The sequence below is a fragment of the Typopeltis vanoorti genome, chromosome 12, assembly GCF_054136105.1.
Source record: "Typopeltis vanoorti isolate ZY-2024b chromosome 12, IOZ_Tvanoo_1.0, whole genome shotgun sequence".
Classification (NCBI taxonomy): domain Eukaryota; kingdom Metazoa; phylum Arthropoda; class Arachnida; order Uropygi; family Thelyphonidae; genus Typopeltis; species Typopeltis vanoorti.
In genome coordinates this window covers 139,213,004-139,238,722 of record NC_143560.1, presented here as the reverse complement: position 1 = coordinate 139,238,722, position 25,719 = coordinate 139,213,004, and the positions used below count along the sequence as shown (strand labels likewise).

At 35.3% G+C, this 25,719-nt stretch overlaps 1 protein-coding gene across 1 annotated transcript in view; it reads left to right on the top strand.

Annotated features, from left to right (window-relative positions):
- Idh (isocitrate dehydrogenase [NADP] cytoplasmic) overlaps positions 1 to 25,719 on the top strand; it is a 295,030-nt gene that overhangs the window by 129,043 nt on the left and 140,268 nt on the right. Inside the window, exon 5 of the mRNA XM_090402020.1 lies at positions 10,430 to 10,590. Coding sequence (XP_090258146.1) covers positions 10,430 to 10,590 — 161 coding nt within the window. The remainder of the gene's footprint in view (positions 1 to 10,429; positions 10,591 to 25,719) is intronic.

Sequence of the window (25,719 nt, the reverse complement as noted above, 5' to 3'; positions counted from 1 at the left end):
ACTTGTATTTAGATAAAGATGGATTACTCTTATCTAGACAAATGGAAGATGGAAGGTTGAAAGTGAAAATATTGGCACCAACTGAAATGATTTCTTGGATTATGTACACTTTCCATGATTCAGACTTGGCAGGACACCAAGGATTTTCTAGAACTTGGGAAAGAATAAAGGATCATTACATCTGGAAAGGTATGAAGAGTGATATACTCACATATGTCAAATCATGCCATAAGTGCCAAATAAGATCTCCTTTCAGAGGAAAAGCTCCATTACAATCATTTCCAATTCCAACTAGACCTTTTCAGGCTGTTGCTATTGATGTGGTAGGTCAACTGCCAATTACTAAAAAAAGGCAATAGGTATATTCTAGTAGTCATAGACATGCTAACTAGATTTCCTGAAGCAGTCAATGAAGGATATGAAGGATCAAACTGCAAAGACTATTGCAAGAAAGTTTTTGAATATGATTATTTGTAGATATGGAACTCCTCAGACCTTACTTTCAGATCAAGGAGCAAATTTCACATCTGAACTATTGTTACAATTATGTAAATTACTTAATGTTAGGAAGATTTTTACAACACCTTATCACCCACAGTGTAATGGTATGTGTGAAAGGCTGAATAGAAATATAAAGCAAATACTTTGCAATCTGGCAAACACTAAAATGAATGATTGGGATACATATATTTCTCAAGCATTATTTGCATGCAGATCTGCTTTTCATTCTGCTATCAAAGAAAAACCATCTTTTGCTTTATATGGCTTTGATCCAATCTTTCCTAATGAACTTGTTTCAGTAATTCCTAAATTTTCCACTACTCACAGATTAGTAGGTGAAATAAGTAGATTAAGTTCTCAGAAAACTAGGCAGTATATAAATCGTTTTAGAAAGTATAAGTCATTTGCACCAGGAGATTTAGTATTGTTAGATGATAAATCTAGTATAAAAAGAGCTGGGAAATTAGGAAAGAAAGCTTTTGGTCCATATAGAATTTTAGACAAATTTTCTCCTGTGAATTTTAGAATTCAAGATATAAAAAATCCTAGTAAAATTTTAAAGGTACGCTCTGATAGGTTAAAAAGGTACTTTTTAGGGAGTAGAAATTTAGTTACATTAGGTGACAATATGAATAAAATATTGAAAGATGAGCATTGTTTTCCTTGTACTAATTGTGCATCTCATTCACAATCAAATAGTAAAAAACGGAATAGTTTTAAAGCTCATAATTCAAATATGCAGCAAAGGAGAAAATTTAATTTGGGTAAAACAAAATCAAATGCAGGAAATTTTAGAAATATCAGGGTACATAATTCAGATAATGTACAATGTAAGAGTGATGATAATCAAACTGATTCTAACATTGATGAAATTATAGCAGAATATCATAGATTAGTTAACATAGAGTTAAGTAAGCCAGAGGAATGTGAAAATACCTCTAATTTAGTTGGTAAGGATAAGGAATCTCAGAAACTTGTAGAATCTCATAAACCTGTAGAATTTGATTCTGATAGTGATGATTCTGTAGATTTAAGGCATAATTCAAATAACTTAAGTGAGATATTTGAAAGGTATAGAAATGAAATTTGTAAGTATAGTAAATTGGAAGAAGAAAATTCAGAATTATCTCTAGCATCAGATGATTCTGAAACTAGTGATTCTGAAAGTGTAAATAATGATCAGCAGGAATCTCATTATTTTTTAAGATCTAGGAATAAGCATTAAAAGTTTTGTTAGATATAGGTTAAATATTTAAAATTTAAAAAAAAAAAAAAATTTCAGAGAAAGATGAAACTGATGTAAAAATAATCATAATTAAAATTCTGAATATTTTTACGAATTGTTTGTTAGTATGTTTATTAGTTTTGTTTTCATAACACGCATTGTCGGCACTTGCGATGTGCCCGTTATGGAATTGTTTTGTCCAAAGTGATATGTAAAGAAGTTAAAAAAAAAATTGATGTACTTACTAGATTTGATCTTTGTATTACTTAAGGATTTGATTGTGGTTTGAAATATTAAGTTTTGTGTTTTATGAAGACATTCTCTTGTCGCTAACGGATACAACGTGTCAGCCATTTTACAGTACTTAGTTTCTGACTTTCGTGGAGTGCGCATGCTCGCCGAGAAGTTTGATGAGTGATTGATAGCTGACAATAAAGCGTTCGGTATCTGGGTAATGCCTGTAAAGAAGAGAGAGTTCGGAAGGAATTTAGAACACAGGCCGGCAGATATTTAGGTTCAGAGGAACTTAAGTTTTTTTTATGTGACAGTCAGAAGAAAATTAATAGTATATAGTATAAAAGATTTATAGTAGATTCCGAAAAGGGAATCATAGAACTGTAAGTTTTTTTTATTGGAAGAGTTAAGACTGTCAATAAACATTTAGTGAATAAAAGAAGAATTTGCTATTTACGTTCTAAAGGAATGTTCCAGAAAACTCTGATTAGGAAGTTTCATTAAAGATGCCGGATCTGACTATTACTTCTACTGAAGAAAAGAGAAAGAATTAAGTCAGGAAGAATTAATGTGTGTTACATAAGTGATGATAAAGGATCCTGTGAAAATGAAGAATAAAGTCATATATCTTCGGAAAAGGGCCGTGACAGAGAAAGAAACTGGCAATGAACATTTTTGTCATTGTGAAAACAGTGTTTAGTCTAGTCTTAAGTGTAAGTTTATTTTTAAAAGGCCTTGGATCCAATTAATTTGTAGTTAGTTATGTAAAGTTATTTGAAGTGTATATATATTGTTTTTGTTATGTTAAATGTGTTTATTTTGTATTTTGGTCTTGAGTCAGTGATTATTTGGATTCTGAAAGAAAGAGTTAAGATCATTGCACGAATTGGAGTGAACTCTTGTGCATATAATAACATATAGGTACACTCGGAATAAAAAAAATAATTGTTAGAAACAGAGATCATTCTCTATGGTAGGATTAATATTAAGATATAATATCTATGAATATCCTTATCTATATATACACCAATTATTAACAAAACTTTTATGAGGTTATGCTCTGAGTTGCAAGAGAAGAACTGACGTCCACATCATATTGGGAAGGGAAGCTTGTTACGAAGAGATCAAGTGTGTTGGCAGAATGAAGGTTGTCAGATATTCTAGTAGGGAGATTGATGAACTTGTGATACATCATTGCTAAAGGCAAATACCTCATCATCCCTGCCTGCTTGGTCAGTAAAACTTGAGAAGGGGAGCTAATCTGAGTTTTGGATGTTGAAGTCCCCCCAAGGATGACCTCAGTATTAGAGTATTTTGACTGCAGAAAATTGAGCTTTAAAAAGAGATAGTTGAAGGGATCAGAATGGTTATCGGGGTTGGGGAGCAATAGTGACAGCAAATGAAAGTAACTGGTTGGTTTGGTAAGGAAATTTTGAACCCAAGTAGATCAAACAGGGAGAATTCAAGGTTTGCAATCTCTGATATAAGATGTTCTTCTGATCAATGCACAAGTCCTTCCCTGAAGGACTGTATAATGCATAGTTTAGGCAGTTGAGGTAGGCTGAGGTTCTGTTAGGAGTGGTAATTCTGGTTTATATGACTGTACTGTATGATCAAAGATGTGAGAACCCTGGCTGGAAGATGGCCAAGAAGAATCAATTCGTGTTGAAGGGGGGAGACATGTACAAACATATAAGACAATGTATGAATTCATTACCAACATGCGAAAACATGTAGCTTTTATGTAAAATTTTCCAACTGTTGTAAGAGCAAAACATTTACCACTTTGAAAACTAGAATTTTCATAAAATAAAAGTTAATATTCCAATGTATTCCAATTTGAGAGGTCTCGCATCTGTAGTCAGACAATAAGTGGTCATGCACATCATTTAAGTTGCTGTTTAGAACCATACATGTGTTGAAGTGGATGCAAAAAAAAAAAATTGCACTGAAGTTTGATTTTTTTTTTTTTTTTTGGTTGGATTTTTGTTGTGTTTTTATATGATAGAAAACAGTAAATTGTACCAGTCCTTAAACTCGCCTACTCCTTACACTCTTAGTACCAACTCAGGCAATGCATTTCATTCTCCTAGCACTCTCCATGCAAAAAATTCTCTTCTTATCCTCTTACATTTCTTAAAAAAATAAAGAATATTCCTGCATTAAATCTGCCTTTCATTAGGTGCACAGAATAAGCATCGAGTGATTTAGACTGGAAAAGTGACATTAATGGTAAGATGCAAAATCAGATTATTAGATAAAGTGTACTAAGAAGGCCGAAGGGAATATCTTAGAATCTTACATTATGTGACAAGTATGAGAAAAAAGAATGATCATGAAAGGATGCTCTTAATGAATGCAGATATTAGGAAGGTGGTAGCAGTGAAAGAAATAGTTAAATTACTGAGTTATCATTTTGTCAAGGTATATAATTAAAATGGATGCTGTGTTTTTATGAGGTGGAAATAGACAAGAGAATATATGACCTGGATATGCTCAATATTTGCAAATTCTTTATTCTTTATTGTTGTTATTATTATTAAGACCTCCAGAGAGTCAGAGACTCATCAAAGGAGGCCACATACTATACTCAACAGATATCATACTTATTCTTGAATTCATTCATACTGCTTGCATGCACAACATCTAATGGCAATCCATTCCAATCAAGCACAACCCTATAAGAGAAAATCTAGCTCTTTCTTACTTCTTAGCGGCATTCATCTTTAGCTTCAAAGGATGCCCTCTTGTCCTTTCCCCACCCTCCATAAAATCAAAAATTTCATCAACTGAAATCCTGTATAACCCTCTCAGAAGTTTTTAAGTCTTAATCATATCACCCATCTTTCTTCTGTTTGCTAGTATTGGCAGTTTACAAATTCTCAATATTTCTTCATAATCAGTATTCCACAATCCTCGTATCATTTTTAACACTCTCCTTTGCACTCTCTCCACTGTATCAGGATCACAACAGAAACCAGGAGATCAGTCCTGCACACAGTAGTCCAAGTGAGGTCTTATCAAGGCCTTGTGAAGAGGCAAAATGACATCCTTATCTTTACATGTGAAAGTTCATTACAGCACTGCAGTTATCTTTTGAGTTGTATTTGCGATCTGTGCTACATGGCCTCAGAACTTCAACCCGCTATCTACTAACCTTGCCTGATCAGTTTTTTTCCTAGTATAATCCTGCCAATATAATACTACATTGATATCTAATCATGCCAAAGTGCCTGACTTCTGACATTAAACTCGCATCCATTTTCCAATGCCCAAAATTCCAGCTTATTCAAATTATTCTGTAATACTGTCAGCAGCATTCCTGATTACCTACTTCTCTTTGCATCATCAGCAAATAGCTGTATGTTGTCTGTCAGTGTACAGATTGGATAACAGTGGGCTAAGAACTGATCCTTGTGGTACACCACCAAGTTACCTTAAATCTTGCAATTCACATCCCCCCCCACCATGTCTGTCAGTCAGCCATACTCGTATCCAAGTTAATAATTTATAATCCAAACCCATATTCTCCAATTTATGCAACAATCTTCCATGATGTATTCTGTGAAAAACCTTAGAAAAATCCAAAAGTATCATTGTGTATCCATTCCCCTTGTCTATTTCAATGTAACATTATTATAGAATATGAAAAGGTTGTTAAAACATGACTTTTCCTTAGTAAACCCATCCTGTTCATGGCAATGTAGAGATTCACTGTCAATCCATTTCTGAATGCAAGCCCTAACCAATTTTTTCAAAATCTTCAACACCACTCCTGAGATACTTATTGGCCTATAGTTGAACATCAGTCTTTGCACCACCATTGTGCATTCGGATTACCATACATTCTTTTCATTCCTGCAGAATTATTCCTGTTCTAAGACTAAAATTATACAGCCTGGTTAAAGGTATCAGTCCCTATTGCTGAACTGTTATTCATTTTGTACACCAGTTCAAATACCTCCTCTTCATACACCTGAGCTTCTTCATTCAGTGAGAAGGTAGCATTGAACTCAGTGTTGCTTACACCAGGTTGATGGCTTCTAGAATAATGGACATTCATTAGTTGAACGACCTCTTCTGCATCTGTAACCCTCACGCTATCTGCATTTAGAAGCATTGTTCTTTCATATTCATTCTTTCTTTTACTTGCAGCATATCGATAGAATTCTTGTGGGTTGTCTTTAATGCAGAGCCAGTTTCTTGTCATAATACACAGGCTTTGATTTCCGTACAACAGTTGTGACTATTCTAGCCTGCTTATAATTTTCATAATGCACATCATCCTTATGCACACAGTATTCCTTCCACATCATATTTTCTTACAAATTTCTTGCTTAATAGGATTACACATCCATTTGACTCCTGACCTATTTATTCTTCAAACTCTCTAGACATACTCTGATATTGCATCATTTAAGTATTGTTTAATTGCTTCCCATGCACTGTCGATATTCTTCCCATCCATCAACTGGTCTCATTCCACTGAACTCAGTATATTCCTCAGTTGGTCATAATTTCCTGCTTTGTAGTTCAACATGTAACCTTTTCTGAATGGAACATTCATAAACTTTGTTACTTCCTAAGTGAGTACTGCTTGATAACTGTCACCAACTGGAAGCAGAATAGTTACATCTTTAACTGAAACACCCTCTGACACTATAATCAAGAGTTCCTTCTGTCACATGCTACTTGAGGAGGTTGTCTCGCAACAGCTCTAAAAATTCAGTTTCCTTCTTCTCATGAGATTTTACTGCTAGCCAGTCAATATTTGGATAATTAAAGTCTCCCATTATGATTACTCTTTTTGCGCTCACCTTTTCTATTTGAAGATGCATTTCTTCATCACCAGCAACTGATCCACTAGGTCTGTAACAACACCCCACTATGTAATTGATCTAGTTAGATTCCGCCTCACAACAGATGGCTTAAAATTCACTGCTGGTGAAATACTGTTACTAGTACTACAATCATAGGTCTCAACACTAACTGGATTCAAATCATCTGATATCATTAGCAGCACTCTCCCCTCCTCTCATATTCTCTCTATCCTTCTTAAAAATACTGCATCCTTTACACTCAATACCAGTTAATATGCGTGATTCTGATAGCCAGGTCTCACTAATGCCTACAATCTGAGGTCCCAACATATTGACCAAGGCAACAAATCCTATCCATTTGCTTCTGATACTCTTAGGATTTGTATATAGACATAATAATCTACCTGCATGTTCTTTTGTATATTCTTGTCTTCAGTCTGTCTTTTGTCTTCAGTTGGACAACTTACAGACCTCTTTTCTTTTCTAGTGCCTTATACATGTAGACATCTTTGCTAACTTTTGATGGGTCCAAACCAGATGGAAACAGTCAATCGTTCTCTCCTCGTCAACATTTCCATGACAAAGTCCATTTCCTTCAGGTTGGAGGCCTAATGGATTTTTTACAACACTCAGAAAGGATTAAAACAGAATTTAATACTTCCTATATTTCGTATCAGTTACTGAGACATCTTCAGGGATTACAAAAAAACTAAAGTAACATAAACACAAATAACAAACAATATTTAGCCCAACCACGTGGGTGACGCTAAAGTCCTAATTAGGTGGAGCACCTTCTAAAGGCGGTTGTAGGTGGCCTGGAATGTAGGGTGGGACCTCTGGTAATAAGTGTTTCCCAAATCTTAGGAAGCTTAATGCAACCGTATTTATTAATATTTGGTTGATTTCTGAGAGCTGCTGCTGATTCTAAAAATAGTCTCTCTTTTTTTGAATTTGCTGTGGTAGCATGGTGGTTTTTTCCATGAGATCCTATGGGTTGTATCCAAGACAGGGTCAGCAATGCCTGACTGACCACAGTTGTGGTTGCAGATGTATGGCTTGTGTTCCTCCAGGTGGATGGTTGCTGATCTGCCTGTCTGTCCAAAGTCCAAGATACTTTCCATCAATCTCCTGGAGTACAGTTCCACCAATGTGGTATACTGCTGCTAATCTTTTCACCCCAAAATGCATAACCTTACATTTTGTCACATTAAATTGACATCCATTCTCCTTAGCCCAGAACTCCAATCTATCCAAATCATCCTGCAAGATTTTGACATCTTCTGCATTCACTATTGCCCTACCCAACTTTGCATCATCAGCGAACAAATGAACTGTTCCTCTTAGATCCTTTCCTATATCGTTAATGAACAGATTAAACAGCAGTGGTCCAAGAACAGAACCCTGCAGCACACCACTAGTCACAGGCCATCTTTTGGACTCTACTCCTGAATTAACTACTCTCTGATATCTCTCCATCAACCACCCATCTATCCATCTCGCCAACCTTATATCCATTCCAATATGTTGCAGTTTACGGATTAGAATTCCATGTGGTATATCCTGTCAAAGGCCTTAGCCAGGTCCAGCAGTATCACTGTAAACTCATTACCCTTATCCAGTTCAGCCGTCACTGTGTTATAAAACTTGAGCAAGTTACTGAGGCATGATCTACCCTTCAGAAAGCCATGCTGTCCCCCATACAGTATCTCATTTTCATCGATCCATTCCTGTATTTTTCCCTTGGCTACTTTCTCCAAGACCTTGACAACGACTCCTGATATGCCCGGTCGGTAATTTGCAACAGTAGTCTTGGATCCTCCTTTATGCAGTGGAACTTTTTTCTCCTCTTTCCACACCTTTGCGACTAAACCAGACCCGAGGCTCAGATTAAATAACATGGTCAAAGGCACTGATAATTCTTTAGTTGGTTCACGTAAGACCCATGCCGGTATACCATCCAGTCCCACAGATGTATTCACATTAAGGTTCTGTAATAGACTATTTACCTCCACTTCATTCATCACAATTCCCGTATAAACTAATGGTTCCTTCATTCTTTCAATGTCACCACCTGGATGATATACTCTTGCAAAGTGCTCGCTCAGTAATTCCACTATATCGACTGATTCAGTGACCTCCATACCATCGGCATTCCTTAAAATCATTTTGCTTACAGCATATTGAAAGAACTGTTTGGAATTCTCTTTAGCTTGCATAGCTAGTTTCCTTTCATAATCTGATTTTGCTTTTTTTACCACACTCGTTACCCTTCTGGCCTGCGCTTTATACTGTTCGTGTGCCTGCAGGTCACCTTTCACTTTAAATTCCCTCCACAGTTGTTTCTTTTTTTGCAGCTCAAGCTTAATGATGTTTTTCATCCATTTAACCCCTACTTGCTTTACTATTCGGACTCTAGGTATACAATCAGCCATAACCTCCTATAAATGCTCCTTGACCACTTCCCATGCTCTATCGACATCCAGCCCTTGCAGTTTTACATGCCATGGCACTGAACCAAGCAATCTCCTAAGCTTGTCATACTTGCCAGCATGGTAATTCCACATGTACCCTGCCTTGATTGAAAATTCCACACCTTTAGCCACCTCCAAGGTCAAGACCTTATGATCACTCTCACCAATAGGTGGCAACATGGTCATATTCATTACAGTCAAATTCTCAGATGCTATTATCAGGCTAAGCACTCTCAAACCCCTAGTATTTTCAATTATATGCTGTCTCAGATAGTTATCCCTTAATAATTGAATAAAATCCCCTTCCTCACATGTGTCCTCTCCTCCTTCTAATCAATTTTACCATAGTTGAAATCCCCATAATAATTACCCTCTTTCCACTCATTTCATCAATTTGTTTATGCATACTATCTCCACCATCTATTCCATCACCTGGTCTATAGCAGCACCCAACTGTGTATTTTGTTCTGCCAGTCTCAATTTCACACCAAATAGCCTCAAATGAGCTCTTTTCACTATCCTGCAATACAACTTCAATTCTCCTTGGCTACAGTTCATCGGCTATCGTCAATATGATGATAGCCGATGAATAACACTCCTCCCCCCATTTTAATCTCTCTGTCCCTCCTAAACACACTATAACCTACACATTCTATCCCACTAACACTATCATCTTCCATCAGCCATGTTTCACTAATGCCAATAACCTGTGGCCAGGAAGAACCAACCAAGGCCAAAAATTCTTCCTTCTTGTTCCTAATACTCCTGGCATTAGTATACATTCATTGTGCATCCATCCATCCACAGTACTAGTGTACTATATGTTCACCAAACTCTTGTGAATGAGGTTGCCGTTATTAAAAAAATAATAATAAAATTAAGTGAAATTAAAAAAAAAAAAAAAAAAAAAAAAAAAAAAAAAAAAAAAAAAATCAAGCCCATGGCGAGATTCAAACCTGCAGCTTCTTGCATTGGGTGTGCTTTTCCATCCAGGCTGGCAGAGTGAATGATTTTTAAAACAATTTCATTCCAGAATATGGGAATTAAATCACTTTTATCTTTGTAAATAATACATATTTTATACTAAAAGTAGATTTATTGATTAATGTAGTAAATTATGAAATAAACTTAATATGACTGTTTTCAGAAAAAAATTATGTGTATATAACATTTTGTAGAATTTAAATTAAAGAAAATGTGGAAATCGCCAAATGGAACTATTCGTAATATTCTGGGAGGAACTGTATTCAGAGAAGCAATTATTTGCAAGAATATTCCTCGTCTTGTATCAGGATGGAAAAAACCCATCATCATTGGTCGTCATGCTTATGGTGATCAGGTAGGATGGTTGAATGCTAAAAATATGTAAAATACCATACATCTAATGTAAATCATGTAGCTGAAAATCTTGACTGAAGTACTTTTCTCAAGGTTACCATTTTTAGTAGAATTCTACAAATAAAGTTTATGAAGAGAGAGAGAGAGAGAGAGAGAGAGAGAGAGAGAGAGAGAGAGAAAGAAAGAAAGAGAGAGAGAGAGAGAGGTTTTAATTTTCACTTACAGGGTGTTCGGGATAAATTTGACATATTTATAATTAATTATATTTTTCCGTAAGTTACATGTATTAACACACACTTCTCTTCATTTAAAAGTTTGGACCCTTCTTCATTCACATACAAGATGTCAGAAAGGATGGATAGCTGGAACCCACCTGAATCATGGAAGAGAATAACTTGTATCATGATGATTCGTGCCCGCCATCAAAATAAGGATATTACGACTGCTGCCCAATGCTCCCTGAATACAGTAAAAACAATCAGGCATGAACTAGAGACTTGCAATGGTGACTACGAGGATGTAGCAAGAAGAAAGATCCCTAGCAGACGATCTGATTGCGTTCGTACAGCAGAATTCCTCGCAAATCTGCAGGAACAGGTGTTGAAGAACCCTGGCATTGGAATTCGGGCTTTGTTCGTGGAGTTGCTAACTGTAGTCAAGCCCTGGATAACAAGGGTAGCCAATGGTAGGCCGTATGTATGGCAGCAGGATTCGGCCCCTTGCCACACCTCTGGGAAAAGTCAAAAATGGTTGTCTGAAAATTTCTACGACTTCACCAGTCCAAATGTTTGGCCTCCAAACTCCCCAGACCTTAACCCCATGGATTATTTTGTATGGGGCGCAGTTGAAAAAGACACCAATCGCACTTCCAGTAATACAAAAGCCCAGTTAATGGATAAAATTAAAACAGTTTTTGCGGCCCTTCCCAGGGAGACTGTAGCATCAGCTTGTTCGAGGTTCCGAAGCAGAATTGAAGCTGTGATCGATGCTAATGGTGGTTATTTTGAGTAAATCTTGTTGATAGTATTGTAATTAACTCTGCCTGTAATGTTTTTTTGTCAATTCATTAAATTTAATAGATACAAAGAAGATTTTCTTTTTCCTTACGAAACTGTCAAATTTATCCCGAACACCCTGTAGATTCTTGACTTAGAAAAAAAGACTTTAAATATATTTGCATTTTTTTTATTTGCAGTAATGTGAAATGACAATCATTTCTGTTTCAATGAAATAATTTTCACAGAATTTTCAAGGTACTTTTGAACCTTGAAAATTCTGTGAAAATGTTTTTTTTTTTTTCAAGGTTTTTTTTTTTTTAGTAGAATTCTACAAATAAAGTTTATGAAGAGAGAGAAAGAAAGAGAGAGGTTTTAATTTTCACTTAGATTCTTGACTTAGAAAAAAGATTTTAAATATATTTGCATTTTTTTTATTTGCAGTAATGTGAAATGACAATCATTTCTGTTTCAATTTAATAATTTTCACAGATTTTTCAAGGTACTTTTGAACATTACTGTTTCAGTGATAATTATAACAATTTATTATTATAGAGTAATAAAAATTATACAAATATTGTTTTCCTTATCAGAAAAATTAGTATATGCAACAAAATACTTATACAGACAACAAATACAGGTAACCCTCATATAATTCAGATGTTAGGTTCCATAGAAATGTCATGTTATGCGAGACTCAGATCACATAGAAAAAGTAGGGTTATGTTCTGAAATCATTTTTTTATTATTATTATATAAACAACAATGACATATCCAACAAAAAGATTTTTATTTAATTCAGGTAATTCATTTTAGTTAAGAAAACATATAAACTATGAAACAAAATACATAGTGTAAACTTATAAAAATATAAATTGTACGTAAACTTCATTGCTTATAATGCATAAAATGCTTTTTGCAAAATAAAGTGTATATTTTAATTGTCATCACCATCTTCAAAACGAACATTCCATAGATGTTCTTTATTTATGAGTGGCCAGACATCATCATCACTTGAAATCTCTTGGATCTTATTTGTATAATTCTCATTGCATACTTCAGCTGGTTTAAATATCAAGAAGTCAGTAATAAGACCTTGCTTCCCACTATGCTGCAATTTTTTATTAAGTTCATAATACAGAGCTAAACAAATATCCAATTGTCTCATGAATTCTCAAGAGCGCTCCATTGAGGGATCATTTTCTGTAAAATAACTTCCTAACATTCTTGTCAAGTCCAATCCTTCTGGTAATTTCTTTAAACTGAATTCTTTAATGGATTCATCATAATCAGAATCTTCGGCAGAACTTCCCCCCCATTTGGTTCGATGTCATCTGTTAATTGTATCAGTTCCTCCTAATTTAAATCTATTTCCCCATCAGTTAATTCACTAATTTTGTTTTCCACCAAATTGCAAGTCCTCTAAGTGGCCATAACTATTAAAATAAAATTTTTACATAAAAAAGTATTACATATTGTATGTAACTCACCAGAAAATAAAGCTCAGCTTGGGATTAACACGCTTATGATTTTTAATGGCTTTCCTGACAGAAAACGAAGACAACTTTCAACAATACACTTTATACGGTAAACAATTGACATGCATGCCTGCTTAAGGGTATTTCCCCTAATATAAATTCACTACTTATAGCTACATGTGTGATATGGGCAGATGCAACTTTAACAAAGAAAAAATTTGATTTTTAAGTTGCGTGGTAAAAAAAAAATATGAAAAGATAAAGGATTGGTACAATTTGTAGACCATGTTTTTTCAAAACCGCGTTATATAAGTGCCGCGTTATACAAGGTTTATCTGTACTTATCTTCACAGCTTCATTTTTGAAAACCAACACAGCACAATTTGTTTCATAACCAGAACTTTAAGGTATAATCCTCAAATATTATCCTTTTTTTAACAATTTCCATTTTTTGATATAAGTTGGACTGTAATGTAGAACAATTAGAAATAATGGCAAACATCTTGCCATTGAGCTGCAAATACATACTTTTTTTTCTTGTGATGAAATATGCATTGACAGCTCAGTTATGCATGCAAAAGCCTCTTGTTACATGGGAGAAAATTTCAGCACAGGCCCCTTTTAGTTATATATAGAGAAAGTAGGCTTTGATACTGCACCTAAAATATCTCTGATATCAATTTGTAAAAACTCTCAAAGATACTCCAAGTTAATGAAATACTGATGCAGGCTCACTGGATCAGTACAAAGTACTTTTATATCACTCTACCAAGCACTCTATAGAACAATTAATATGTTCATTTCATTCCCTCTGTTTCTCTCCTTAGAAACAGCCTTCTCCTCGTAGTGTTTTCCAAGGACTACAACTTCCAGCTTTCAATTAAATAAAATGAATGAATAAAAAAATGGGAGTGTTTAAATTTAAATTTAGATTTTAAATCTACTTTAAATTTAGGTACTTAAAGGAAACATGTAATGGAAATGTAATGTAAGGAAGCTGTTAAGATAGATTAGTTTTGTTTCATTAAATCATAAGCGATATAGCTTTTCTATACGAGATTATAGCAATGTTTGGGTTTTAATTATTATTATTAATATGGATATCTTCCAGTCAGAAGACCCATCACAGAGACACTTATTAATAAACTAATTCCATCATTATTAATATTATTATTAAGAGAGACCTTCGGGGAGTCATCGAAGGAGGCCATATACTACACACACTAGCTATCGTACTTATTCTTGAATTCATTCACACAGCTTGCACTCACAACATCCAATGGAAATCCATTCCAATCATGCACTACCCTATGAAAAATCTAGCACTCACCCCCCCTTCTTAGCGACATTCATTCTGAGCTTCAAAGGATGCCCTCTTGTCCTTTCACCACCCTCCATAAATTGAAAAATTCCATCAATTGAAATCCTGTATGAACCTTTCCAAAGTTTGTAAGTCTCAGTCACATCATCCCTCCTCCCCTCTTTCTCCTGTTTGCTAGTGTCTGCAGTCTACAAATTCTCAGTCTGTCTTCATAATCAGTTTTCCACAATCCTGATATAATTTTTAACACTCTCCTTTGCACTCTCCAATATATCAGAATCACAATGGAAACCAGGAAACCAGAACTGGACACCAATGGTCCAAATGAGGTCTGATCAAGGCCTTGTAAAGAAGCAAAATGACTTCCTTGTCTTTATATGTGAAATTTCTTTTCAGCATTGCAATTATCTTTTGAGTTGTGTTTGCAATCTTTGTTACATGGCCCCTGAATTTCAACTTCCTATCTACTATAACACACCAAGATTTCTTCAAGCATAATCCCACCAACATAATACGACATTGGATAGCTAATCTATTCAAATCATTCTGCAAGTACTGCATATCACCAGCATTCCTGATTATCATACCTATCTTTGCATCATCAGCAAATAGCTGTATGTCACCAATCAAATCTTTCCCAATATCATTAATGTACAGATTGAATAAAAGTGGACCAAGGACTGATCCTTGTGGTACACCACTAGTTACCTTAAATGTTGCAGATTCAGATCCCCCGTATACCACTTTTTGATATCTGTCAGTCACAATACTCTTATCAAAGTTAATATTTTATAATCCAAACCCATATTCTCCAATTTATGCAACAGTCTTCCATGCTGTATTCTGTGAAAAGCATTAGCAAAATACAAAAGTATCGTAGTGTATCTGTTCCCCTTGTTTAATTCAATGGTAACATTTTTAGAGAATGTGAGCTAGTTGCTAAAATATGACCTTCCCCTTAATAAACCAATGTTGCTCATTGCAAAATACAGATTCACTGCGAACCCATTTCTGAATATGAGCCCTAACCAATTTTTCCAAAATCTTCAACACCACTCCTGAGATATTTATTGGTGAATAGTTGGATACATCTGTTTTACACCACCCTTGTGCAAGGGAATTGCTATACATTCTTTTCATTCCTGCAGAATCTTCCCTGTTCTGAGACTCACATTAAACAGCCTGGTCAAAGGAATAGCCTGCTCAGTTGAACTGGCTATTCCTTTTAGCACATGTGCTGATATCCCATCAGTCCTTATTGCTGAATTCTTATTCAATTTGTGCAACAGCTCTAATACCTCGTAAGAATACACCTCAGTTTCTTCATCCAGTGAAGAGGTAGCAGTGAGGTCAATGTCGCATACACCAGGTTGATAGCTTTTAACAAAATGGGCACTCATTAGTTGAACAACCTCTTCTGCATCTGTAACCCTCATGCTATCTGCATTTAGAAGAGTTATTCTTTCATATTCATTCTTTCTTTTACTTGCAGCATATCAATAGAATTTTTGTGGGTTGTCTTGAACATGCAGAGCCAGTTTCTTGCCATACTCAGGCTTTGATTTCCGCAGAACAGTTGTGACCATTCTATCCTGCTGCTTATCATTTTAGTAACGGACATCATCTTATTCATACGGAATTCCTTCCACATCATCCTTTTCTTATGAATCTCTTGCTTTAATAAGATTACACATCCATTTCACTCCTATCCTATTTATTATTCAAACTCTTGGGACACACTCTGATATGCCATCATTTAAGTATTGTTTAAATGCTCCCCATGCATTGTCGATATTCCTTCAGGACGAATTAATGGATATCATTCTTCGGGTGTCTAAACAATCTTTGGCCAGTTCCTATGAAAAAAATTCTTGCAACTTATGCAAAAATATGGATGGTTATACCATAAGCAAAAGAAAAACGTTACCTCTGACAATACTCCTATGAATAAATGGACTGTTAATATTTCTGGACGCCCGTTATCTGACACTGAAACTAGTGCATTAGCTAAAGGCCTTGATTTTGCCGTAATACCTAAACTTATTCCTTATCTTGATTTTTTGCATAATATCAAACGTAATCTGTCAGGACTTTCTAACGAAGATGCTAATAAACTACGATTTGAAGTTGCGGCTTCTCTTTTTAAAAGCAAGTTACCACCATTTAATTTATCGAGTGCTGAAATCCATGGGCTAACTTCATTAAGAAAAAATAATGAAATATCTATTTCAAAAGCCGATAAAGGAAAAGCTGTTGTGATCATGGATAAGACTGACTATTGAGAGAAAAGTAACCAGCCTTTTACAAGATACTTTCACCTATCAAGAAATCAATCATAATCCTGCAAATTAAATGATTAAATAAGTTGCTTGAAGTTATCAGTTGGGATCAAAACTTCATGGATAAACTGCGCACTCATTTTGGAAGAACTCCTCGCTTATATGGCTTCCCAAAAATCCATAAAGAAGGTTATCCAGTAAGACTCATCATGAATTGTATTGACTCTCCCACTTATCGAATTGCTAAATTTTTGTCACGACCATTAACTGCCCTTACTGGACATTCTAGATCTTTCATCAAAAATTCGACACATTTTCTTGAAAAAATCAAGGATGTTCAAATCAAAGAGTCTGACTTACTAGTCAGTTTTGATATTGTTTCCCTTTTTACCAATATTCCATTAGCTGACACGGTCAACTTACTATATGATGATTACCCTCCAGATATTGCAAAGATTTCTGAATTCGTTATATTATATATTCAAGTTATTTCAGCTGGAAAAACAAGATCTACAAACAAGTTGAAGGTACTGCCATGAGTAGCCCTCTGTCTCCACCTTTGCCAAACTATTTTTTGAAACATCTGAAAGACACTTTGTTCTCATCCATTCATCTCTAACTCTCTCTTTGGTTTCGTTATGTCAATGATGTTTTTGCTATTTGGCCACATGCTGAAGAGGAACTTACCACATTTCTACAACAGATAAATAGCTTTCACCCATGTATTCCGTTCACCATGGAAAAAGAAAACTCTAGTAGTTTACCATTCTTGGACATCCTCCTTATACGCACATCTTCTGGTACTTTGTCTACAAGTGTCTATCGAAAACCTACTTTTACTGGCAAATACATTCATCAAAAGTCTGCTCATCACACCTCTCAAAAAATTGGCATTATCAAATCTTTAATTAATAGAGCACATAAAGTGTGCTCCTCTCCATTAAGCTTACTGCAAGAACTTTTCACTATAAAAAAGTTAATAGAATCTAATGGTTACAACCCTAATCAAATCCAACAGATAATTGACTCCTATGTTCCAACACCTCAGGATTCTTCAACAGACTGCAGAGTTCTAATCCCTTACGTTTCAGGCATCTCAGAACCTATAGGCAGAATTTTGAAGAAGTATCATCTTGTTCTCACATATTTTCCTATCAACAAAATTTCTCACTTGTTGCCATCTACAAAAGACAAACTGTCACCTTTGTCATTGGCTGGTGTTTAACCAAATACCATGTGAATGCAATTTGTCATATTTTGGACAAACAGGCTGTTCTGTGGAAAAAAGAATGAAGGAATATCAATATTATATCGAATACATGAAACCTTATACGTTTCGTCTAGCACAACATAGCATTGATACTAATCATAATATCCAGTGAGATAAAGCTTGTCTTCTCTACAGATGCAGGTTTAAATATGAATGCCTTTTTAAAGAAAGTTGTGAGGCCCTCTTACATCAGCCGAATTTAAATTGAAATGACTGTGTCTCTCTCCCAAAAGTTCGGGAGACTCTTATTTTATGCACCATCAATGAAATAATTATCTTTAAAGAATTATTTAATAATATTTTAGTAATTAATCTGGCATGCGGCAACAATTTATTTGGTGATCCACCAAGACTGTTCTGTACTTTGTATTCACTGTCACTTTCAGTACGAAATATTTGTACCTTGATTTAATTAAAGTTATTACTGTGGTCTATACGTGTTCCATTATTAATTATATATAATGTGTAAAATAATATACAGATGATAAAAAAAAATTCAGTGGAAATGCATGAAATGAATCTCTACAGTTCTGTCATCTTAAAGTTTTCTTGTGTTGTTCTGCCCTCATGTTCTGGATGCTATATATGTTGCAGATGGGTTGTTGTAGCCATTTTTTATACAAATTTGGCTAATAATTTCATATTCCTTCATCAGCACTTGCTTATTGGAACAATTTGTTAGGGCTTTATGTTTGAGGATGCTGATGACCCCTAGTTTTTGTGTTGGATGGTGGTATGAATCTTTGTGTATGTACTGGCCAATGTGTGTAGGTTTACAGTTAACGGTCTAGGAAAGACAGCCTAAAGGAAGACATGTGACAAACGTGTCTAGAAAAGGAAAGTTATTTACAAAAATAAAGAACCAAAAGGCTTCAGTTCAGCGATGCAAAATTATATAAGTAAAATGGATATTAGATCCAGCCTCATTTCAAAGCTTAATGTAAAAACCATTAAAATTTCTTAAAAATAAGTTGACCAGAATACAGGAATACGCTCACTGGCATTCACTAGTTGCCTTAGCTCAGACTACTTAGAAAACATAGGTGCTGCCCAAGCATCTGCATATTTGCTTTTTATTAGTCCATTTTGAAAAGGGTTCACTGGCCTTACAGCTGAAGGAAAGTTATTGGTTTTCATCTGAATAGTAAATTGGATACATTTATGTTGTTTTTTAATGTGGCTTAGGAACACGTTTAAAGTTTGGCAGCTATGGAGACAAATGGCAAATATATCTTCAACATATATCTTCAGCAAAACTATGACTGATAGTTGAATATAACTTATCGAAGAAACTAGTGGAAAAAGTCCAGGAGTTGGTAGGTCATTCCCTCTCCTATATGAAAAATACACAACAATTCATAAACAACACCTCAACAGCAAAGATTTATTAGTTAGCTTTGATGTAACTGCCCTTTTCATGAATGTCCCAATGACATGATTCTTCTCATACACAACAAATTTCCACTCAATATCATCCATGGTCCTCTAATTTCACATACTTTGCTCCAAGTTATTGTTTTCAATCTCAGTGGTAAATTGGATACATTCATCTTGTTTGTTTGTTTAGGTGGTTTAGGAATTTACTTAGTTTGGTGGCTGTGATGCCAAATGGAGAATATATCATCAACATATCTGAGCCAGACTTTGGGTGTTAGACTTGCTGAATGTAGAGCTTGTTTGCTGGAAGTCTTCCATGTAAAAGTTAGCTGGGGAGTGGTTAGCCCATGGCTGTACCTTATTTTTGCAGGTTCAGATTATTTTGCTACTCGAAATACTCAGAGCAAAGTACATCGGCTAAGAGGGCCGTGAGTGATATCGGATATTATGATTGGGATATGTGGTTTAAATTTTAACCACATATCCCATTTCTAGGTAACGTTATTCCAATTTGAACAGAGAGTCTGGAATTTTGTTGAAAAGATCAATGGAAAATTTGATGGAAATTTCCATGGTCCAGAACTGATCTCTACTTGTTCCACAGCAGAATTTAAGTAGAACTAGATTATGATCTGACATGTTGATGTCATGATGTTTTATCAGAATTATCCTATTTATAAGGGAAGAAGAGATAAATTCGATGAAGATGAATACCAGTACCTTGACTCATGTATGCGCAAGCCTAGAGTTTAGAATTCCAAATCCTCCATATGTCTACTAGTTGAACATTGTTGAGACATATTTTTAGCTGTGCATATCCCACTTTTCCACTCCTGGGATGTCCTCCTATTTGTCCAATGTGGGGTTTTCAATACAATTCAATTCTCCAGCTACCATAGTGTAATGGGAATCATATAATTCCATTGGGGTTTCCCCACGTGGGTGGTTTCAGGACTGTACAATATGAGTTATGAGGATCAGCTGAGGGAATGTGGACTGCAGAGTTTGGTAGATAGAAGAAGGAAAGGTGATATGATTAAGACTTAAACTGTTGAGAGGCGGTTACATGGGAAACTGGGGAGTTTTTTTGCTTGGTTTAGAACAGCGAGAAGGAGTGATGACAAGGGGCAATCCCTGGAAGTTACGAAAGGAAGCTGTGAGCAAGAGGGTGAAGAGTGGTTTCTTTGCATGGAGGGTAGTTGAACTGTGGAATGCATTGCCTGATAGTGGTGAGAGCGAGAACAGTCAATGAATTCAAGGAGTGGTCTGATAGACTTTGTGTTTCCTAGCAGAGACCTTCCACAATGAGTCTTGATAGACTTTAAAAACTTTAACAGATATCTATCTGTTAAAGTTTTTATATTATATCTGCAGAAGTATGTTTCTTGAAGAAGCAAAAACCTGATATTATGGCATAGCATAAGTTTCCATACAGCTTCTTGTTCATTTGGCCTGTGGAATCCTCATACATTTAATGAGGCAATTCAGAAAGGGGATTATATGATTAGTGAAGTGTCACTGGTAAGTCTTTAACTTCTAGATTTTGGATGAACCTGTTCAAGTCTTTAATCTGTGAAGGAGCAATTGCTTTCCATTATTTCAATTTCATGCCTGTCATTCTTGATTTGGAAGCTAATTATTTTCTTTTCATGTAGATCATAATCATACTGAGAAAACTTTGAATCAACCAACTTTATTTTTATTCTTTCTCTTGCATTTCTTTTATTAGCATGAGATGGTTCCTCATAGCGCATAAACTCTTCTGACCCTGAAGAGTCTTCATTTGATGATCCACAACCTTTTCCTTTAGTGTTACATGCTGATCAGCATTCATTTCAAACAAATTATGAAAACTACAACCGTGTTAGAAATAATTCCTTTACTTTCCGGACATTTTAACCTTCATGTTTGTCTGAAATGAAGATATGATGGTGAGGCATAAAGAAGGGTGCCAGATCTTCCAACTCTGTCTAGTAAAGATGGCTTTTTCTAACAAACTACTTGGTAAAATCACAAAACGTGCATGATCAAATCAGCCAGAAATTAGGCCCAAAATTCTAGAACTACAGGAGCTACTTTCCCAGTCAAATATAGATGAAAAAACATTACTTGAAATTACCAATAATAAACTAGTATAACAACTGAAGCTGTTATACAAGGAGAAACCACAGAAAAAACAGAAAAGAAAATAAGACAACTGAAAAAACTTAGTAGTAGACAAGATCATCAAAGAGAAAAGATGAATTAATAAAAAAAGTGAGGATAAACAAAAAATTAAAAGATGTATTTAAAAAAGGAAATCTAAAAGAAGAAGAAATAATACATTTTTTATTATTTCTTCTTTTACTTCCTCCAACCTTCTTTTTCCAGTTTCATGTTTAAGCTCCACATTCATCCATTTTACACCCACCTTATTCAACCTTTAGTCCTTCGGAATACAATCGTGCGTTGATGCTGTTATGTATTTCTTTGTCAGTTCCCATGCAGCATTTATTTCCTTACCACTCAACTCCTTGTTCCATGATATAGCTCGAAGTTGTCTCCTAAAATTGTCATAATTACCAGTCTTATAATTCCGCATATATCCTTTCCTCGCAAAAGTCTGCATGTGACTAGCCACAACACAGGTGATTACTTCATGATCACTTTCACCAACTGGAGGAAAATGTGAAACCCCTCTAATAATTACATACTCTGATGAAATGATGAGATCTAGAACTCTTGATCCTCGCTTGCCTTTCTTTACGTACTGCCTGAGATAGTTATCTCTCAAGAACTCGAGAAATTCATTTTCCTTATTCCTAAATGCTGTCTCTTCATTCCAGTCTATACCACCATAATTAAAATCACCCATAATAATTACCCTTCCTTTGTTCCCTAATCCAAGTTGTTTATACATTTCTTCATCACCACCTTCCACATTCCCAGGACTATCCAACTAAATATGTCTTCCTCTCAACCTCCTCGTTACACCACACTGCCTCATAACCATTGCCACTATTTCTCCCTTTCATGTCTACCTTATGTGGACTCCGAATTTGCAAGACAGTTGACAGTCCTCTGACAAAGTTGTTTAATCTACATATCAGCAATGGCAATTCTCAGGGAAAGAGCAAGATAGTTCGATTACATAACAGTAGCTCCAAGACAGAAGTAGTAAATTACAGACCAATTAGCATCTCAGGAGCAGTGTCTGAAGTATTGGAAAAGTTGGTTTAAAAGTAAAATTCATCAATGAAAGGACAGTATGACATTGTAAAAGATTGGTATTGCCTCAGTAATTGACTTACATTTTATAATAAAGTAACAACAGAATTGGATAAGGGAATCGGTGCGAGTAGCATGTTGTACTTGGGCTACACCATGTTACTGATGAAATTTGCAAAGATATTTGATAGAATAAACATGGAAAACTGTTTAAAAAAATTGGAATGGATATGTGGGGGGGGTGGAGCTGATAGCCACCAGGAAGTAGTATATGGTGAAGTGGAATCTAGGAGAATAAGAGTAGCTAATGGAGCACCACAGGCTTTGGGAAATGATTTAAAGGAGGCTATTCAGCTGTTTGCTAATGATGCAAAACTGGATGTTGATATCCTGCAGGATGATTTAAAGAAATTGGCATTATGGGCAAAGAATAATGGTTAGCAGTTTAATATTCCAAAATTGTAAGGTTATGCACTTTGGGATGAAAAGTTTTTTTTAATACAGATCCCATACATGAGGATCTGTCTTAAGGTGGCTTGTTTTGAAGGGGTTCAGATTGTAGTTAGTAAATACTTCTTGCAGGAGGCTATTCCAGAGGACAGACGTAGATGGAATAAAAGAGGAAAAGCAAGTTTGTTGTGTTTGCAGTTGGTAAAGCAGGTGCTGGGAAGCCCTCCTCTTGTATTTACAAGTGCAACAGAAAGTGAATGAATGATGGTTGCTAGGTCAGCAGAGCAATGAAATAACAGTAGAATAGACCCAGAGCTGAAACATTGTGTCCATGAGATAGAAGTTGAAGTAAATCTGTAAGAGAGGCATCATCTATAGGCCTGCTGTTCTCCCCTGGATAGCATCAAGAATTTTTTTGAGAAGTTTCAGGTACACCATCCAAAATGTGCGAGCAGCATTCTGAGAACAAATAGACTTGGGATTTATATAAAGCTGAGTTGATTGGGTGTAAAATAGCATTTGAACAAAAGAGAATGTAATTTTTTGGTTGATGTAATGTGTTTATAAGAGGAGAGACTGGAGGTAAGTGCAAGTTCAAGCAGAGAGATATTGTCTGGTGATTTGTGTATTATTTTATATAATTATATTTATTTATTATTTTTTTATTTCACAGTATAGAGTTACCGTTTGTTGTACTTGGACAATTGGAAATTAAATTTACTCTCAATGGATGCACAGCCAGAAATTCACCGTAGTGTATTTGGTGAATTTCTGGGGTGAAATGAGATCTCTTCTGCAAGAGAAAATGCAGAATTTTGGGGTTTTGAAGGTGACCCGATTATCCTTGCCCCATTAAAAGGTAGTATGTATATCATCATCAGCTCCTACTGATGAGACCTCAATAAAGGTTTCGGAAACAGGTCTGTGTAGTGGCCCTTCCCATAATGCATAGCATCCCGTAAGCAGGCAAACCGGCCCTGTAAGCACACACAGATCTGCAGCCATAAATACTTAACCCCCCCATGAGGGGGCTCAACTCGCTCCATTAGGGTTGGGGAAGAAAAAGGGAGGGAACTCCGTACAAATAAATAAATAAACCGATTGTGACAACTACTTTAAACCATATAATCAGGAATATACACTTGTATACTGCTTTACAAATACTAACCAAATAATGGTAACTAAACTATCAGTTGTTACACATGCTTATGAACAACACTTAACCTCCCTACTGGCTGAAGTAGATGAAATAGCCAGACCACCCCAGCATTTTTCGTTGCTCAAAACTTCATCAGTATACTACCTTTTATCATGCAATTACACCCCCCCCATCTGCCTTTAATTCCCGAACGGTGATTTTAGAGCCGTTAACGAATTAACTGTGGTGGAGCGACCTTTGTGTCACTTGTCTTTATGTGTACTGTGTTACTTGGAATTTCCTTTACTGTCCTTTTACCCTTTTTTGCTGCTGGCCTGGTTGGTCGAGTGGTTAGCATATCCACTCTCCAGCCAAAAGGCTGTGGGTTCGAATCCCACTGTGGACATGGATGTTTGTGATTGTCTGTGAAAATAGTAGTGGTTCGCGGTAGATGGTGTTGGTGTAGTTGCAGCTCATTGTAGTTGGTAGATTGAGTGGTGGAGACAGCTGTAAAGTAGGTGCCCTCTCTCGATGAGTCCTTGGACTCCAGGAGGTGTCAAGTAATAATAATTATGTTATGCATGTCCAAAAGGGTGTGTGCATTATGAGATACTAAGGCAATTGATGTGAAGTCATTAGTCTTTGTGTACAAGTAGTCTAGTTGTGAAGATACTTCATGTGCAAACATTGTTTGCTTATGTGGATAAAGGATTAAACAAGAATATAATTTCTTGGGAAGTTTAATTTAATTTATAACCAAGTGAAAAAAAAACCTTTCTATAGTAGTCTGTTATTTTCCTTTATCATCATCATCATCATCAAGGATTTAGGCCTAGCATGGCCTGTTCCGGCCTTAGAAGTCATCGTTGAATCGTTTAAGAGGATGTCCTAGTTTTCTTTTTCCTAATGGCTTGTACTTTAAGGCTTGTTTTGGTAATCTTTCTGTTTTCATTCTTTGAACGTGTTCCCTCCATTTATGTTTATATTTTTTAATTTTTTCTATTACTGGTTCTTGGTTTAATTCTTTCATAATATCTTCGTTTCGTTTGTGATCAAATAGAGTATATTTTGCAGTTTTTCTCATAAACTTCATTTCTGCTGTTGTTAATCTTTGTCTTTTTGTTTTATTGTCCAGATTTCGCTTCCATACATTAAGACTGGCAGGGCTAATGTATTGTATACTTTTAACCTGGTTTGTTTTTGAACTAGGTTTGGTTTAAATATAGAGTAAATTACACCTATTATTTTTAAATATTTTTTAAAAATATTTTTAAATGTTTACGTTTATATCTTTTCTTATTTTTATACGTGATCATATATCCTAGGTAGTTAAATGAATTCACCTGTTCTAAGATCTTGTTGTCTGTTACTATTTTAGTTCTTGCTGGATCTTGTCCTTTAAAGGCCATAGTTTTTGATTTTTCCGTTGATATTATCATACCATAATCTTTAGATATCTCATTTAGATCTAAAATAGCTTTCTGTAAGTTATCTTCAGAATCTGTAATTATTTGGTTTATTTTCCTTTATTCATTTATTATTTTCCTTTTAGCACAGAATTGGAATTTCTCCATAAACAAATTTGTTTGCTTTAAGGGGAAATTTAGATATCTAA